This window comes from Paroedura picta, chromosome 18 (genome assembly GCF_049243985.1).
Source record: "Paroedura picta isolate Pp20150507F chromosome 18, Ppicta_v3.0, whole genome shotgun sequence".
Lineage (NCBI taxonomy): Eukaryota > Metazoa > Chordata > Lepidosauria > Squamata > Gekkonidae > Paroedura > Paroedura picta.
Genome location: NC_135386.1, coordinates 18,871,451 through 18,888,070, shown reverse-complemented (window position 1 = coordinate 18,888,070; position 16,620 = coordinate 18,871,451). Strand labels below are relative to the sequence as shown.

The 16,620-nt window shown below is 45.2% G+C and overlaps 2 protein-coding genes across 9 annotated transcripts in view; one reads left to right on the top strand and one right to left on the bottom strand.

The window, feature by feature from the left end:
- Positions 1-600, bottom strand: part of FRMD5 (FERM domain containing 5) — a 72,812-nt gene extending 72,212 nt beyond the window's left edge. Inside the window, exon 1 of one of the 4 annotated variants that reach the window (XM_077318252.1) lies at positions 524-600. The gene's annotated coding sequence lies outside the window, so the exon portion shown is untranslated. The other 3 variants (XM_077318256.1, XM_077318250.1, XM_077318251.1) reach the window with 3 other exon arrangements.
- GOLM2 (golgi membrane protein 2) lies at positions 583-16,214 on the top strand. Of its 5 annotated transcripts, none has more exons than XM_077318264.1 (11): positions 583-733; positions 1,022-1,386; positions 3,018-3,072; positions 4,376-4,478; positions 5,429-5,519; positions 6,116-6,260; positions 6,505-6,585; positions 7,080-7,178; positions 7,529-7,693; positions 12,422-12,508; positions 14,471-16,214. In XM_077318264.1, exons 2-11 carry the CDS (start codon positions 1,060-1,062, stop codon positions 14,539-14,541), a joined length of 1,224 nt encoding a protein of 407 aa, XP_077174379.1. In that variant the 5' UTR covers positions 583-733; positions 1,022-1,059; the 3' UTR covers positions 14,542-16,214. The 5 variants fall into 5 exon arrangements, with proteins under 5 accessions (XP_077174379.1, XP_077174378.1, XP_077174382.1 ...); XM_077318263.1 differs by having other exon boundaries at positions 12,422-12,589; XM_077318267.1 differs by lacking the exon at positions 12,422-12,508 and adding an exon at positions 8,324-8,388.
- The last annotated feature ends 406 nt before the right edge of the window (positions 16,215-16,620 follow it).

The following is a 16,620-nucleotide window of genomic DNA, read 5'->3' as shown; positions in this document are numbered from 1 at the left end:
CTTTGCATGTAAAAGTACTGTCACATCACAGGCGACGTATGGCGACCCTAGCAGGGGGCTGTCAAGGCCCAGGAGCAGCAGAGGCGGTTTGGCATGGTCTTCCTTGGTGGCCCCAGATCCCAGGAATAACCAAGGCTAAATTCTCATGCCCCCCATTGAGTCTGGAACCTGCTTTGCTTGCATTCTGGCAGCCTCCCCCACCCCTCACCCCTATTCCAAGCGAATTGGCACACTATAGTGCACAAACTCTGCTACCGGGGACCCTCTTCCTGGCAGCTGGAGCACCACTTTCCCCCAGGGCCAGGCATCCCTAAAGCCGCCCCAGGCCACCTTTTCTTTCTTAAGGCGAGGGCCTGGCAGGTGTGTCTCGGGCTAAAGGGGGTTTCCTCCCAGGGCAATGGAGGAGGGAGGGGGTCCTTGGCCCCCCTGAGGAGCTCGGCTTCGCCTTGCAACAGCCACGGAGGGTCGGAGCCTGGAGGGTCGGAGCCGGGGGGGAAAGAGCGAGGCAGGCGGAAGATATTACGAGGGGCGGGGCGGGGCCTTTCCCCTCCCTCAGGCGGCCGCGGCGCGGCGCGGCGCCTCCTGGGAGATGGCGGCCAGGTGAGGTCTCGCGAGAGGAGCGACCGGGAAGGGCGAGCGGCCGTTTTCTCGCGAGAGGCGGCTCCAGGGCGACGGCACGCGAACGCGGAAGTAGTGGCGGCGGCGGCGCCTGAGGAGGCGGCGCGGCGGCGAGGTAGAGTCGGGCCCTGCCTGGTCCCGGGCCGGGCGGAGGAACTCCTCCCTCCCTCCCTCCCTCCCTCCGGCTTGGGGGGCGCGGCTGAGGGCGGCTCGCCGGGCCCGAGCTTACCCCGCTCCCCCCCCCCATCTGGGCCGGCGCCTCTGGTCGGGGGACCCCCGAGGGAGCCCTTCTCGCCGTGTGGGGCTCCATCGCCGCCGCTGGCCTCTGGGGGTTCGGGGGGGTGGGCTCCTGGGCTCCCCCTGGCCGGCCCCCGCTGAGGCGTCGCTCTTTCCTTCCGCGCAGGTGAGGCGAGCGGGTGCCGCGCCCCCCCGGCCTCCCCCATGGTGGGGTTCGGGGCCAACCGGAGGGGCGGCCGTCTCCCGTCCTTCCTGCTCGTGGCCCTGCTGCTGGTCATCGCCATCCTGGCCTTCAACTACTGGAGCACCTCGTCCCGCCAGGCCGGCCTGCAGGAGGAAGTGGCCGAGCTGCAGGGCCAGGCCAAGCGCAGCGATGTGGCCCGCGGGCGCCTGGAGAAGAGGAACTCGGAGCTCCTGCTGCAGGTGGAGGCCCACAAGAAGCAGCTGGAGCAGAAGGAGGTGGACCACGGCCACCTGAGCAGCCAGCTGCAAGCCAAGGACGGGCAAGTCAGGAAGTGTGAGGAGAGCAAGGTGAGGCCAACGGGAAAGGCAGCCTTGATTCTCAAAAGCTTAGGCACCTAAAATCTTGCTAGCTTCTCAGGCACTACTGGACTCAAGTGTAGCTGTTCTAGTGCAGACCAGCCTGGCTCCCCTCTGAAATGGGCCCCTTTGTTGTCGCTGCTTGGCATGGCCTGAATCTTTGCTGGGGAAGAACTGAGTGAATTAGAAGTTGTTTCAAGCTGCTGCATGTTAGATTCAAAGACCCTTCCTTACCAGTTGTTACCTTTCATAGTAACTGAATCAAGGCTGTCCTTACTAATCCAATTAAAGGTTTAAGGAAAAGGTAGAATTAGCTGAGGCAAAGCAACGTTAGAGATTTTGCAGGCCTTACAGTAATGCTAGTGAAAATAAACATGTATGATGAAAAAGACTCTTCCGGTGCAATTTCCCTTGTAGACCTTGGTTATCCAAAATCTCAGATGCACCCATTTGAAGGTTTTGACAAGTAAAAGGAACTGCAAGCAGTGGGTTCTTGTATCTTGCTTAGAATTATTTTGTTCTCTATTGGTCTGGGCAAGGACAGTTTAAATCTTCAGTGTTCTTTTCAGCAGTCAGAACTTCCTATGCAGCTGAGCACTACTGAAAATGAGGTTTGCTTTGTGTTTAGATGCAGAGTCTGCTTTAGTAATGCATGTAGAAAAAATGTCCGTCTTGCAGGTTAACAGAAATTTCTCCCTGTTGTTGGATGAAAGGTAGAGCAGTAAGTGGCAACTGAAGTAGAGAGCCTGATTGCTCAACTTGTTCAATTACTTAGAGATTCTTTCTCCCATTCCTCTAATGGCATTTTGTTGGCCACGAACACTGTCTTTGAATAAAGTCTTAGCAGTTGTTCAGGGGCTGAAAAATCTGCAGGATCAGGACTGTTTTACAAATGTGCATAGTTAGGTGACTTACATTTTTAAAATGCTATTAATGCCTGTTGCAAATGGGATTAAAAGCCAACCAGTGCTTCTGGGTCAGTGCCTGTGTGAAGTCACAGTATGTAATAATCAGTAAGGCTTGAAGGTTTTGCCCTCTTACAAAGGAAAACCTTTCTTTGCTTCTGGTTTGGAGTGGGTGGTCATGCTAAGCTGGAAATAAACAAATTTACCCTGAGGGAAAATAACCTGTGCTTATGGTCTCTCTGTCTTATCATTTGGAATACAGTAATAAATAGACAGGAAGTTCTGGCTGGCGAGCATGAAATTATATCCATATAGTCAGTTTGACATTCTTTGTGATGATGTTAGCGAGTCGAACTCTTGGCGATCCTATGGCTCAACCGTTGCCACGAGTTTTGATCTTGTGCCGCTTCTTTTGGTTGTGTAATGTTCTGACCAGTGTCCGTTTTGATCGTGTCTAACCATTGCGTTCTTTGTCGACCTGGGTTCCTTTTTCCACTGGCCAATATCTTTCTCCATTGCATGATATGGCCAAAGTAAGTGAGCCGGAGTGCCTACCAAAGATATATGGGGCTTTATACTTGTTTGTGACTTTTGCTGTCCATGGAATCCACATTATCTTTGTAGTAATTCACAAGAATTTTCAGCTCTTAATACGAAACCTACGTCATACTAGGACTATTAATCTACATCATTTAAAGTCCTATTCCTCCTTTATAGGTCAAGCTTCAGAATAACATATCCTATCAAATGGCAGACATACATCGCTTAAAGGGTAAGAAATCCTGATGGAGTAAAGTGAGAGAAATAATTTTTACAACAGCTAAATCTAACTGGTCCCTTCATGGAAGTATGGGTGATGAAGAAAAGCAGCAGAGAGACAGAGCTGGCTAAAACAGCATAGAAGGTCCTAGGCTTTGCCCATTTGCCCCATCCTTACAGCAGTCCCAGAGGTCAACTGTTCTCTATCCTGAGCAGGATTTTGGGGAGCACTTTGTAAGCAGCATTAAAAAAGAACTTTTAAATAGTTTGTTTCAAGGGCTTTTCCAGTTTTCCATTGGAATAGAGATATCCTTTTTATTATTATTTATTTAGATTTATATACCGCCCTCCCCGAAGGCTCAGGGCGGTTTACATTAAGACTAGTCAACGATACATGAAACAGTCTTCGTTAAAACATACAGTAATTAATAACAGTGGTTGTAACCATATAACAGAATGTAACAGTATAACAATATAATAAAATAATATAACGATGGAACGGTGCAATACCACAACAGGTCCAGAGCGCTCTGGTGGAGTTCTGGGAGGAAGTGGGGGAGGGGGGAGCATGAATGAAACATTTTCATGCTATACAACTGTAAGTTAACACAAGGTTTATCTCACAGAAGAGAAATTGTTTCATAGGAATCTTTTCCAGTGTTCTCCCAAAAGTTCAGATTTTTCAGTTGGAAAAACTGGAAAAGGTATTCTGAGGGGATTCCCCACCCCTACCCCTGCATTTGTTTTCCCACCTGGCCATTCAGTACAGAGAAGGGAGTCTGCAGCTGCACACCCTATTTCTGAGTTACCTGAATTTCCTCCCATAAAGAACAAATAACTCCTCTTATTTACCATCATTGGTAATCTGCTGTATTTTGTCAGGGCAGGCAATTTAGACAAGCTTTCTCGTATTCACATTATTGCAAGTATGAGAACATTCTTCTATAACTTTACTGTCTGTGGAACTTGGTATAAATATATACAAAACACACCTGGAGAGTACGTGACAGGATGCTCATCTGATTAAATGCTGTGGCACTTTAACCCCAACGAAGTTGGTGTGGCATAATCCCTAGGTCACAGGCTTTCTTATGCTGTGCTAGTGAGATGCAGCAGACAAAGGTAATCCCCCCCTCACGCCCCAAGATGGTCCTTGTGCTCAAGAGATGAGAGTAAGCTGTGGGCTTCATGTCGCTTTGCTGAGACTGGCTTATAGTGAATTTTCAAAACAAAGTTAAACATAGAATATATCTCTTTGAATATGTCAGATTTAACTCACAGAGGGGCTTTTAAATCTCTTTGGCTTTTACGCTTAGAACAACTTGCAGAGTTACGACAGGAATTTATCCGTCAAGAGGACCAACTTCATGAATTCAAGAACAACAACACACAGCTTGTTAAAAGGCTGGAGTATGAAAGGTATGAGATTTAAGTATAACGGCATTTCTCAAAGCTCTGATTCGAGGCTAACACACTCTGGGGTTCTGTACCCTTTCAGTGTCTCCTTGGCAGCCAAAGCAGATTTTCATTTGTTGTGTTTTTGGTTAAAGAAGGTAGGTGTGTCAAATTTTGACACAAGTACCAGTAGTTAAGGCCTCTCTAGCTTTCCTAATGTTGCCCCTAAGACCAGGCAGAATAATTGATGATGTTGGGCTTTGCATGGATGGGTGGAATGGGGAGGGGGCATGTCATCCTGCTTCTGTGGACCGTTCCATGAGGCATCCAAGGAGGATTTCCCTGGGAGAGGCTGGAAACTGTACAGGCACGACATCATTGCCTGACTGGACCATGGGTCACTGGGCTTGCGGTGCCTGACCCCTTCAAGGCATAATGAATAATTGAGCTGAATAGGGAGAGGTTGGATCTGAACATCCCCAGTCATTGTTATGCGTCTGCAAAATGGTTTATCTCATGGAGTATTTCAGTCTAGGCAAGAAATTCCAGTGCTTGTGCTTTCTATGCAAATGTTTCCAAGTTCAGTCTTCAGCATCTCCAACTGAAGACTTCCTTAGCAGAGAACCAGGAAAGCCCTGGATGGGCACAAGGCAGCTTCATAGGAAGAAGAAAAGCTTGTTGTCTCAGAAGCATAACTTCTGGCAAACAAATCTAGCCATGAGCAGTCACATGCTGTGTGTGAGCATGCATATAAATCTCTAATCTGAGAAACCTCTGAAACAAACAAGGACTTGCCTGTGAGCCATTATTAGTGCCTAGGACAGTGCAGGCCCCGGTTCAAATCCCCACATAGCCGTGAAGTTCACTGTGACAACGTTGGGTCAATCTGTCCCCTGCCTCACAGGTTAAAAGGGGGAAGAAGCCCCGGAAGGGCAGACTGAAAAAGAAATCAGTTATCCCTCTTTGTGCTTCAGTTTTCAGTGTGGACATCAGATCAAAGAACTGAGGTTGCAGCATGAAGAAAATATGAAAAAATTAGAGGACCAAGTTTTACAAGACCAAAAGGTACAATGATCTAAAATGCTGGCTGCTGAAGCTAAATTGGATGGCATTGTATTTCTCTGATTTTTATTGCTCTGGGATTTTGTTAATGTTTATAGGTTGGCTTCTGGCTTATTGATGACATTTTTAACACATTTGATTTAATGCGTAGCTTGTCCTGAATTTGTTCTGTGTTTTGTTCTTGCTATTTTACCTGTTTTTGTTGCTTGTATTGTAAGCTTTGGCCGTATCTTATGGAGAAACAGCCATCTAATGTACTAAATAAGGAATTGCAGGCGAAGGATTTAAGAGAAGGGTACAGTAGTTACTCCATCTGAGAGCAGATTCACAGTGGCCAAGGCTGCTCCCCCCCACCCTGACCTTACATTTCATGGTCTTAAGGTGTACAGATATGGATGAGGGTCTTTTTTATTTGCAGAATGGTTTTCCATACTCTACAAGGCATAGGATAAGGGCAATCCAACAGGAAAATGGAAGTGAATTATATACATTTATTTCTCTTTCCCAGCAATTTTTAATTTAGGAGAGGCTCAAATACCATGGAACTTGCCTAAAAAGTTTGACAGTTTTCAAAGGAAATGTATGTTTTCCGTTCGAAGGCTGTGCACAGGAGCCCGTCCAGCAAGTACATGGAGGCAGATCTGATCAACAATGCTGGAGTATTGAGGACGACGCAAGAGCTGGATGAAAGGAAGGTCATGAAGAATGAAGAGCCTTCTGTAAACAATATCTCAGATGGGAAAGGTTTGTTGTCTGGCCTAATGGTGGGAGGATGCAGATAAAAGTCAGTGGTGTCCCCATTAATTTCTTGGTGAGGAGGAAAAGGCCCTCCGCAGCCACGAGGTGCACCTGGCGAAAGGTTCTGCAGAAGGCTGCTCTGTAGTGGCACTTAGGAGTGTGTCCACCAGAACTAGTCCAGCCCCTGTAATGACAGTGGAATCTCTTCAGCCTTAGATGTAGTAAGGGCACTATCTTTTTGTTTTGGTAGAGAAAATTAAACCGGGAGATGACGCAGGCATGCCTGGGATAGAAGAGAATGACCCTGCTAAAGCTGAGGACAACCTCACTGGTTAGCAATTTTATATTTGTTTATATGTATTATTTCTATAAAGTGCTGAGTCTTGGGTGGTGTGAAATATGTGCCATATATAATGTATAGCAGGGGTCTCCCTGCTGTGATGCTCTGGTGCCTGCCAAGAGCTTTTAAAAGCGTGGGCAGGGGCAAGTGCCCGGCAAGATTTCTGATTGGGTTCTGACTGGAGATCTGATTGGCTGTGCAGCAGCTGCTACCGCAGCACAAAGATCTTCACTTTTTCAGGACTCATAGGCTAGCAATGGACAGAATCTAGACTGTCTCATAGTGTCCTGGTTTAGGTAGACTTGGGGAAAATTAAAAGAGGTACCCCTGGAGCTGTATATACACCCAGCTTAGTTTGGGTTCCAGAAGCCAGGGAGATCAGCCCTCACTCTCTCTCAACTGTGTAGTATTTGTTTCTTTTAGAATCTGCCTGGCTGAGGTTTTTAGTTGGTGAGTGGCTTGTAATAAAAACTTGTTTTGTTCAGCTTTGAAGAAGCCACTTGTTTCAAATTTTCAAAACGAACGACGGCCGATCATCGTGAGTCTCCCCACAGAACAACCCCATGCTTCTAATCTGGCTCAAGGTAAGAAGCTCGAGGATTGGTTGCGTTTCTGAACAGGAGTAGGATGGAGAGGACATCCTGCTGCAATTTTCTCCTCCCACTTGAAATAAGTGAACTTCTTTCTGAGGAGGGAGGAGCACTCAGCCTTCCTCCCTGCATGCCCCAACTCAGGGCAAAGCTGGTGTTCTGGCACCACAGCTAGGCCAATCCAATCACCACTCTGTTTTACTCCCCCCCCCCCTCCTCCGGGTTGAAGATCTTAGCCGTCTGCTGCCCTTCATGCTGCCTTTGCCTACCACGTCTCCTGGCTCCTGTATGGGGTCAGCTGCCAGAGTCTCTGCTTTGCCTTATTTATTTTTAACTATGTGCAGGTGTTAACCACGATGGAAATGGTGATGCCGTGATAAAGCAGATTCCACCAAACCCTCTTCACCCACTCTTGCCTGAACACGTTGCAGATAGTCAAAAAGTGGATAAAGAAGTCGTGAGGCAAGCTTCAAAGGATAGAGTCAGTGACTTCCAGAGAATGAAGCAAAGTAAGTCAGTCCGGGCCATTGTGGCTCCATGCAAGCTTTGAATTACCTACATGGGGTGTTGTATTGTTTCCTGGAATGCCACAGAAGAAAAGCTTGGGAAAAGCTTGCTTTTGGTAGCTGTATTGAGCGAGACGATTTCTTAAAGAGTTCTAGTTGCCATACAGATCGCCTTAATTGGAAAGATCTTATTTTGTAACGCTCTTTTCCTGTAGCTACTAGTTGCTGCTATGTAACGGACCTTAGAGGGGAGGGACCACGCAGCACCCAGCCTTCGGCTTGTTCCCTTGGGCTTGCAAGGGGGGTCCTTTGGAAATTGGGGCCATCAGTAGTACGATGAGGTAACAGGTGATGTAAGGAGATCCTCACAGGGAGTGCTGTGCAATGTGGTGGTGTGAAGCCAGAGCTCGGGGATGTCTGCAAAAACAGCTTTCTGCAGCGTTGATACCCAAGTCAGAATTAGTGGCACAAGTGAGACCCAGAAGTCTAGTGTTGCTTGCGCCTGGAATAGGGGTGAGATTTTGGATTAAGGGAATAAAAATGGGTTTGAGACACGTATGGAAGGATACTGTAGAGTACATGTTGAATGTCTTTCACCTCCTAATTGAGGTTCTCTTTAATCTTATTAAACAGGAAAGTTGAACTGCAAGGATTGTAGGGAGTGAATTGAAGCCCTTTCAGAGCATCCACACCTGCAGGTTTGCGCTAGTTTAGCTCACTAGGGTGCATTTTGATAGTAAATAGTAATTCCTTTTTAAGTCATGGGGGGGATGAACTTATGGTTTTAGTAAAGATGATGATGATGTATATTCAGCATGAGTATTGTATGTTTAAATGGACTTACTTAGAACATAATACGTTTTGGGTGGCCATGGACAGGTGAAAAGTGTATAGTGCAGAATGGTCTGAAAATATTCATGCAACCAGACGGATTCTTAGCTAGAGATGTGAAGACCTGCAAAACAACAGAAAAATTCACACCTCTTTTTCAGTTTTTTAGATTTAAATCTGGAATTTTTGGGGAATGCTAGAAAAAACGTCCTATGAAATATTGCTTGGAATGAGTGAAATGCTTTTAAAGACAAGGTGGGCATGCTATGAACATACACAGCTCTTAAATCCAAGATGCATTCCAAGATGCCCCTAGAAGGATGCATAAGCATCCTAGCGGGATCTTGCAGTCGGATGCCTTCTGTGGTCCTTTTGATCTGATGTGGCTGACCTTTCCCCTTTCCCCACAAACCACCTTGATACATTTACCCACATTTACCCAAGGAGCATACTGCCCTACCTTGCAGGGGAGAGAGAGAAAGATCAGGAGGTGGGGCAGCCATTGTACCAATGCCTTTGGAGAGAACTTAAAAGTTTTGTTGGGAACTAGCTCTCTCTAACCAGATAGCAAAGCTTGAGGTGCATGTGCTAAGACAGCATAAGGTGCATCAGCTTGCCATTTTCTCACAGGTATTGGGTAGATTTTTAATTTCGCTTGTACAAAGCTAAGGCATATGTAACTTTTAAATTCTATAAATATGTAAAATATTGCAATTTGGTATGCTAATAAATACTTTATTTTTGTTATCGAGGCATTAAAATTAGAAAATTAGATAGAAAGTATTGCTGGTTTTTCCATTTTTCTTCAAATTTCCTTGTTTTTAAGAAAAGCAGGGTTTTTTTCCTGCCACTTCAAAATTTCTGGAGATGTCTACTCTTGGCTGATTCTTTGCTCTGTCCCTTTTGCTGCTTGCTTGCTGCCGATACCAGCCAGGGGCTTTTAAAGGCCTGGGGAGAGCTGCAGGAACATGTTTGAAGATATATGAAATTAAATGCAAGAGGTCAGCAAGTGTCTGGTGTGTCATTGCAATGAAGAGTGCTACGTTAACTGGGCACACTTCTCATAAAACTTGTGCAGAATATCTCTTTCAGTTGATGGATTGTTGTACAATGAAGAGCTGTTTTGGAGTTTTGGATCTGTCTTTATTTCCCCCAGGAGATGAGGATAGCACAGTTCTTATCTCTTCCGTTTTACTTTAATAATAATCCTAGGAGGTGTGATTCGAGGTTGGTGGTCATGTGGGTCTGAAGCAGTAGAACAAATGTTGCCCCCTGGCACCTTACTGTCTCCATTCCTCATGATGGTTACTGAGTTTGATGCATTGTTCTGAATGCATTCTATGGAAACCACCCTGAGCCCTTGGGGAGGGCGGCATACAAGTTGAATAAATAAATAAGTCCATCGAAGTTTTATACCGGGTCGTCTTCAAGGTGCCATGGAATTCAGACTTGGTTTCTATGAAGAGCGTCGGGCTTAGGTGAAGATTTCCCCATAAGCCACCTGGCTCAGTTGGGATGCTTTGAGAAGTTTAGTTTCAAAGAATGCTGATTTAAAAAACAAAACACCAACATGAGGCTGCACAAGTCACTGACAGCTTTTCTTTTAAATGTCTGTGAGATGTTATGTTTTGTAAGCTTCCTACTATGGCCTTATAACATGATGCTCTGATAACAGCCCACTGTGCTTTTGCTGACTTTTGTCTTGGTATTATAAACCTGTATAAACGAAGGCTGTCTTATTATTCAGGCTGATTAAGCTAAGCTCTTGGGAGTCTTTTTATAGTGCTTAGCCATTTTTATAACTTCTGTAGGGACAAAGAAACAATGAAAAGTATTTTGCAGTACTCTTTCTATTCAAGCTGGGGTATTGGACTGTTTTGCTTGCTTTAAATACTCCTTGGAAATAAACATTGATTGGAGTGTGCTCTTAGGACGTGGATTAATTGTTGAGTTTCAGAAGTGCATTTCCATAGACTTAGTAAACCAAGTTGCACTGGCCCAACAAACTCCCCCCTACATCCATGTTTCACTGGTGCTCTGTGTTGAATACAGCATCAAGTGGGTAGCCATGTTAGTCTGTAGTAGCTGAACAGCATTCAAGTCCAGTAGCATCTTAAGTACCCACAGAATTATTGCAGGGTAGCTCTCATGAGTCGGAGCTCAGATACAAAGCAAGAATGGACCTGCAATAGCTCTCCTATGCAGGGCAGAAGGTGGGAGGCACGTTGAAAAGAGAGGCCAGTCGGAGTCAAGATGCACACCGTAATGAGGCACAGAGAGACCCATAGAGGTAGGAAACACAGAAGAGTAGCAGAATCTTGTGTGCCTGCTCAGTCTGGGGGTGGGAGTGCTCTCCTGTACTTGTTAGGAGTTCCAGTTCAGCTGTCTCACACTGGAATCTTTCTTTGAAGATTTGGAGGAGAACCGTCAGACATAGGTCCACAGTAGGATGTCCTGGAAGACTAAATGTTTCCTGCTGGATCAAGTATTGTTTTTTAATGTCAGATTTGTGTCCATCTATTCTTTTGTCTGAGCATTGGCCTATTTGAGCAATGTGGAGAGTAGGAGGGCATTGTTGACATGATGTCATATATTGGAAAATGAGCACGTTTTGTGTGGCTGATTTTGTAGCATGTATTATCCCTATGTGTACCATTCCGGCTTTGTCAGTCTGTTTCCTGACTGCATCAGTGGGTGTTGTAATCCCCAAAATGTCTGTTGTAGCTCCCTCTGGTGAGAGACTCTGTCAGAGGGACTGGAACAGATGTAACTTCAGCATACAGCCTGGGTGTAGACAGTGGATTGTCTGGTGTGTTTATGCTGGCAACTGGAGGCATAAAAGTATTTTTGTGTGTGTGATTCACAAAAGTTGTAGGTTTCTAAGGTGCTACCTAGACATTTTGTTAAGTTGAATGTTAAGTGCCTAAAACAGCTGGGGTTTCTCAATCTACAAATGGATATTGATGTTTTCTCACAAGCCATCCGTATGTGTGTGAAAATGTCATATGCAGGACTGTTTGGTGTTTCATAAACGTCTGGCTACCAGAGTTGCATACTGCGATTGTCATAACAATGCAGCACATCGATGTGCCTAGTCTCTTTGGGTTTACTTGGCTGTAGTTCTTCAGGCACTGCCAGGGGGAAGTTGCAGAAATAATTATGAGACTCCCTATTTAGCACTTCCTCATTTTTTGTGTGGCAAGATTTCCTAGAAAGTGCTTTCCATAAAATTTACTGTCAAATGCCTTCTACAGCATTCATTCTCATTGAGTGTGTGTGTGTGAAACGGCAACCAAGGTCTCGGTGGATTAGTGGAAGTGTCCGGTGTCTTTTTCTGGAAGCTTTGGAAGATCCTTCAAGTTTTGGTCTTCCAGCAATATCACCACCTTCCTTCTGCAGTTGGCAGCACACTGTCGATTCCTGTCCCAGACTGTCCATTTCTGTCTGCAACTGTCACAACACTGAGTCTTGCTCTTCCTTGAGCACGTGTGTTACCTATGCCTCTTTCTTACTTTCCCAGTGTAGAACCGCTCTTCACAGTGTTGTGGTGAAAGATGGCACTTACAGCTAAGAATTTTAGCAATTTCCAAGTGGAAAATGACTGTGTGTTAAATATTTCAGTCATCAGATCTCACTGAAAGGTCCAGAATCTCAATTAAAAAGTTAATCAATAGAACTTGTGCTTAGATTGACTAAGCATCCTCTAAAAATGCTGTTTGCGACTGTTTGCAAAGAGCACTTTTGAGTCCTGCAGATATTTCCTAAACTGTCAAGCAGCTCCTGTTTGAAACAGAGGACTTCTCTCGCTTTCAGCTTCCTTCCTAGCGAGCTTCTTTCCTTGCTCCCTCTTCCTCCCCCTCCTCCTTGCTTCTGACTGGAAATCCTTTGCCTACTTCGCAGGCCGGTTCTTTGATGAGAATGAGTCCCCTGTGGATCCCCAGCATGGCTCTAAACTGGCGGATTATAATGGGGATGATGGGAACGTGGGTGAGTATGAGGCAGACAAGCAGGCTGAGCTGGCTTACAATGAGGAAGAGGATGGTGATGGTGGTGAAGAAGACGTCCAAGGTGAGCTTGGGCATCCCAGTCGGGTCGCTCCCTCACTTGAAAGCCGCGTTGGGACAGAGGGGAGTCTTGTGAAGGGGCAGTTTTTGAGTTTGGCTGGACCAACTGTTTTCAGATAGCTGTTCTGCATTGTCCTCTGCTCGGAGGTGTTGACTGTTCAGTGGCCTTGCGTTCTGAATACGTTCTGACGTTGGCTTGTGCATGCGATGCCGTCGGCTAAGATGCTCCCCTTGACCTCAGTGGTGTCCACTCACTTCCTTTTGTCGCAAAGAACTAACATGGCTGCTTTTAGAGAACTTGTCACTGTGCGTAGGAAATATCTATGTGCACTCATTTCTGGGATGTCGGCATGTAATAACAATACCCCCCTCCCCCCCCCAATATTGGTAGTTCTTTTCTTCTTCCCACCTGTCTTGAATATTAATACCTGGATGCCTGTCTAATACGTAGTTTCAGTGCGCCTCCCCTTGTGCCAGAGATGCTGCTTCCAACCTCCACATCATCTGTGTGCATGAGTCCATTCTGTCGTCTTGCATGCACATCACTGGGTCTGCTTCTGGTGATTCATGCATGTGGTATGGAATTGTACCCAAATGGCATCCTCCACTGTTTGGATCGAAGTGGGAAATGCCCTATTTATTTCAGGAAGAGGCATGAAATAACTTCTAATCTCCTGCCTTCTAAAGCACTTAGAACCAAAGCTATTAATTTCTCTATTCTGAAGAGCCCTTGTGTGGTTTCAGCTGACTTTAAAGGGTGGCTTCCTTGTAGATTCTTTCCCTGAGTTCTGTTTATGAGCACGCAGGTCCTAGAAATACTCTCACAAAACTGCTGTGAAATTCATTTGATTGAGGTGCCCCAGTCTTCTAGTATTCTTACGTTCAGTGTAGGGACGAGTAGTTAAGTAACAGCACTTTGTGTGAAACTTAATAGGAATACATGAGATCCACAGAGTCTTGGGAACTCCTTTGAAGTTGCTGGCATCGTTTGGATAAGATGACCATTTTGGTCCTTTGTAAACTTTGGTAGGTGTGGCACACGTCCAGGGACATTTTCCGCATGGCGCCCCCTGATTCACACCATGCTGCACAACACAGTCATCTGCACGATAAATCTCTTCAGAAGCGCTGTAGATGTATTCCTACCGGAAACACCTGAGAGTACCCAGTTTTAATTAAAACTTGAGAGGTGCTCTTCAGAACATCAAGCGTTGTGCGTGAACTGTTAATTGTACTGTTATGCCCTTTGTGCATGCCGCACATAATATATATTCTTCTTATGGATGTCTGGGAAGAACTTTCACCTGTGAGGCTTCTGGTGAGAGAGACTGCTTTCTGAATGGCCACGGGGAAGGTTGTTGATTGGGGGTGTCTGCAGAAGGCCTAAAGCAGCACTGCTGCCCTCCTAATAGTAGTCAGCACTTTGCTAGAATTCTCCTTGGCTGGAGCTCCCCAGCATGGAAACAGCACAGCAAAACAGCTCCTCTCATTGATTCTCATGAGGCGGAGGGAGGAAAAGTTGGGTTTCTTTGCAAGCTCTTCTATACCTAACAATGGAACAGGTCTGAACTGTAGTTTGTGTGAAGACACTGGTAAGTGAAAAATTCTCTGGAAGGGGGTAAAAATGCATAACCTCAGGCAGGAAAACCACTGAATTTCAGCCCTCTTGAAGAAGGTCTCCAATGCCATTTTCCTTCTCCAGCAAATATACATGCTGTACCAGAACGTGGGTTATAGAACGGGGAGGGGGGGGGATGGAGTCCTGTGAATATTTGTGTGTGTGGGGGGGTGATGACACCACTCAGGGTGTGTGCTTGATGTGGGGTGTTGGGGGGGGTTTCCTGTGGAGTTGACTTAGTTTTGGCTTTCCCCCCTCCCGCTGCAGATGACGAAGAGAGAGACCTTCAAATGGAGATTGGAGACTATGGGAAGCAGCACTTCAATGATGTCCTTTGAATCCGTACCTGACCCTCCAGGGGAGGAATCCTGCAAGAGAAAGGAATGGCATTAACTCTTCCTAGTATTTACTGTAAAAGACACTGAAAAGGGCAGCATCAACCTACCCCAGAATACATGACATGAAGTGATGGAATGCAGTGGTCAAATTCTGTATATTTGTGTATAGTTGTATTTTTTTCCCAAATTGTATTATTAGAAATGGTTTCTTTTACAGCAAGACAGTTAATACTCCAGTACTGTGGGGAAAACAAGTGCCCCTTAAGCTAACTGAAATCAGTAGGGTTCAGTATGCCCGACTATGTAGGGTCGGGCTGAAAGACTGTGGCTCTTCTCGATCCCCTTAAGTTGACGACTGAGGTGACGTAACAACTTAGGCTAACGTGCTCCTGAAAATAAGCAGCTTTGTAAACTGGATAACTTGTACAGTTTGTATCTGACATATTAACAACTTCATTGCAGAAATCTAAGTGTACAGATGGGACGCCTTTTGATACAGCGATGGATTCATCCATATGAGCCAATTTTTTCCTTTCCATCGCTGTTAGGATTTGTCTTTTACCTTGCATTTGAAAGTTGGCGGCAAATGTGTTTCTAAAGATCCTTTCCTGAGTATATTAAGAAAGATCTGTGTGGCAGTGAAACTTAGTACATTAATCCTGTATAAAATAATATAGCTAACCATAGGGGAGTGACTAAAATTATCCATAGGGAATTGGACAATAGTACAAGTATTTTTATAGCACACATGCCAGAGTTTAAAGTGGTTAAGTTACAGCCAGTATTTCCAGCAAGAGCCCCTTTTCTCTGCTTTTAAAGCAGTGGTTTTAGTCCTAAGCAAAAGATGAACTTTTCGCGGTGAGTAAAAGTACAATTTTCACTTGTTATTAAACGGACTCTTGTTACGTTTGACCGTCCGGCAATGCATTGTAGAAAGGGTTGCTCATCACACTGGGCGTGTTCTTGTGGCTTTGTGTTTTTTTGTCTCCAGTGTATGTATGTGTGTGTGAGAGCATGTGTCTGTTAATGGTTGGTTTAAAGCAGGGGTAATCAACCTGTGGTCCTCCAGATGTCCATGGACTACAATTCCCATGGAAATTGTAGTCCACGGACATCTGGAGGACCACAGGTTGACTACCACTAGTTTAAAGCACTTTCTGAAGTTTGCAGAAATGGTTATGTCCACTTGATGCCACACTCCTGAGTGTCAGCTTATTAACCCTCACTAGTTATCAACAAGGGCTACTGTGAATAGAATTTATAGGTCCTATGACAGGGTTTGATTGTACTTCACTATTTCTGTACTCAGGTTAAAGTTCACCTCAGTAAGGTAAGGTTCACTTGTGTTCATTTTAATGGGTAGTTTGCATTAAATGAAAAGGAGAAATCATTTGTTTGTGTACATATACGTGTGTGGGTGTGTGCTTGAGAGAGACCATTCCTGCAGTTTTATTTCTGTGACACAAAACTGTCTATATTTTGCACAAAAGTTTAAAGCTCAATCTTTTTTAGAGGTGTTATTTCCTTAATGCCTCTGTGTCCATTGGTCTTCAGTATTGTATTTTTGTGAGTTTGCTGTGATATTTTTGCCCCAAGTTAGCTGTAACTCTTAAGAGGAATCTGCCATGAAATTCAAAATTTAATAAGTTCTAATAAAATTTAATAACATTTTAGAGCTCATGTACTGCTTCATGTACAAAAGGCAGTGTGAATAATGCATGCTGTTAGCCTTTTCTGAAAGCTGATAATTCAGTTACTGGGAGAGTTTTACACAGCTCTTTGAGTGCTCCTTTTTATTTGTATTTATATTTTTCATCCTTTGAGCCCATGGTTATACCCATTTTAGAGATGGAAGAACTGAAGCTAGTTTTTTTTTTGCGGGGGGGGGGGGTGATCTCTGAGCAGATTTTGCAACCTAAGTGTTCTCTGCCAAATGTCAAGTGATACAGATCAGTTTTTCAGTTAATTCAGAAGTCCTGTGTTTAAGGACACCCCAGTGCCTGTCCATAGTAGTCTGGCATCAGAGTGGGATTCAGAGTGGCAGCTTGGTTCCAAGACTGGCTCCACAGGATCTGTGTT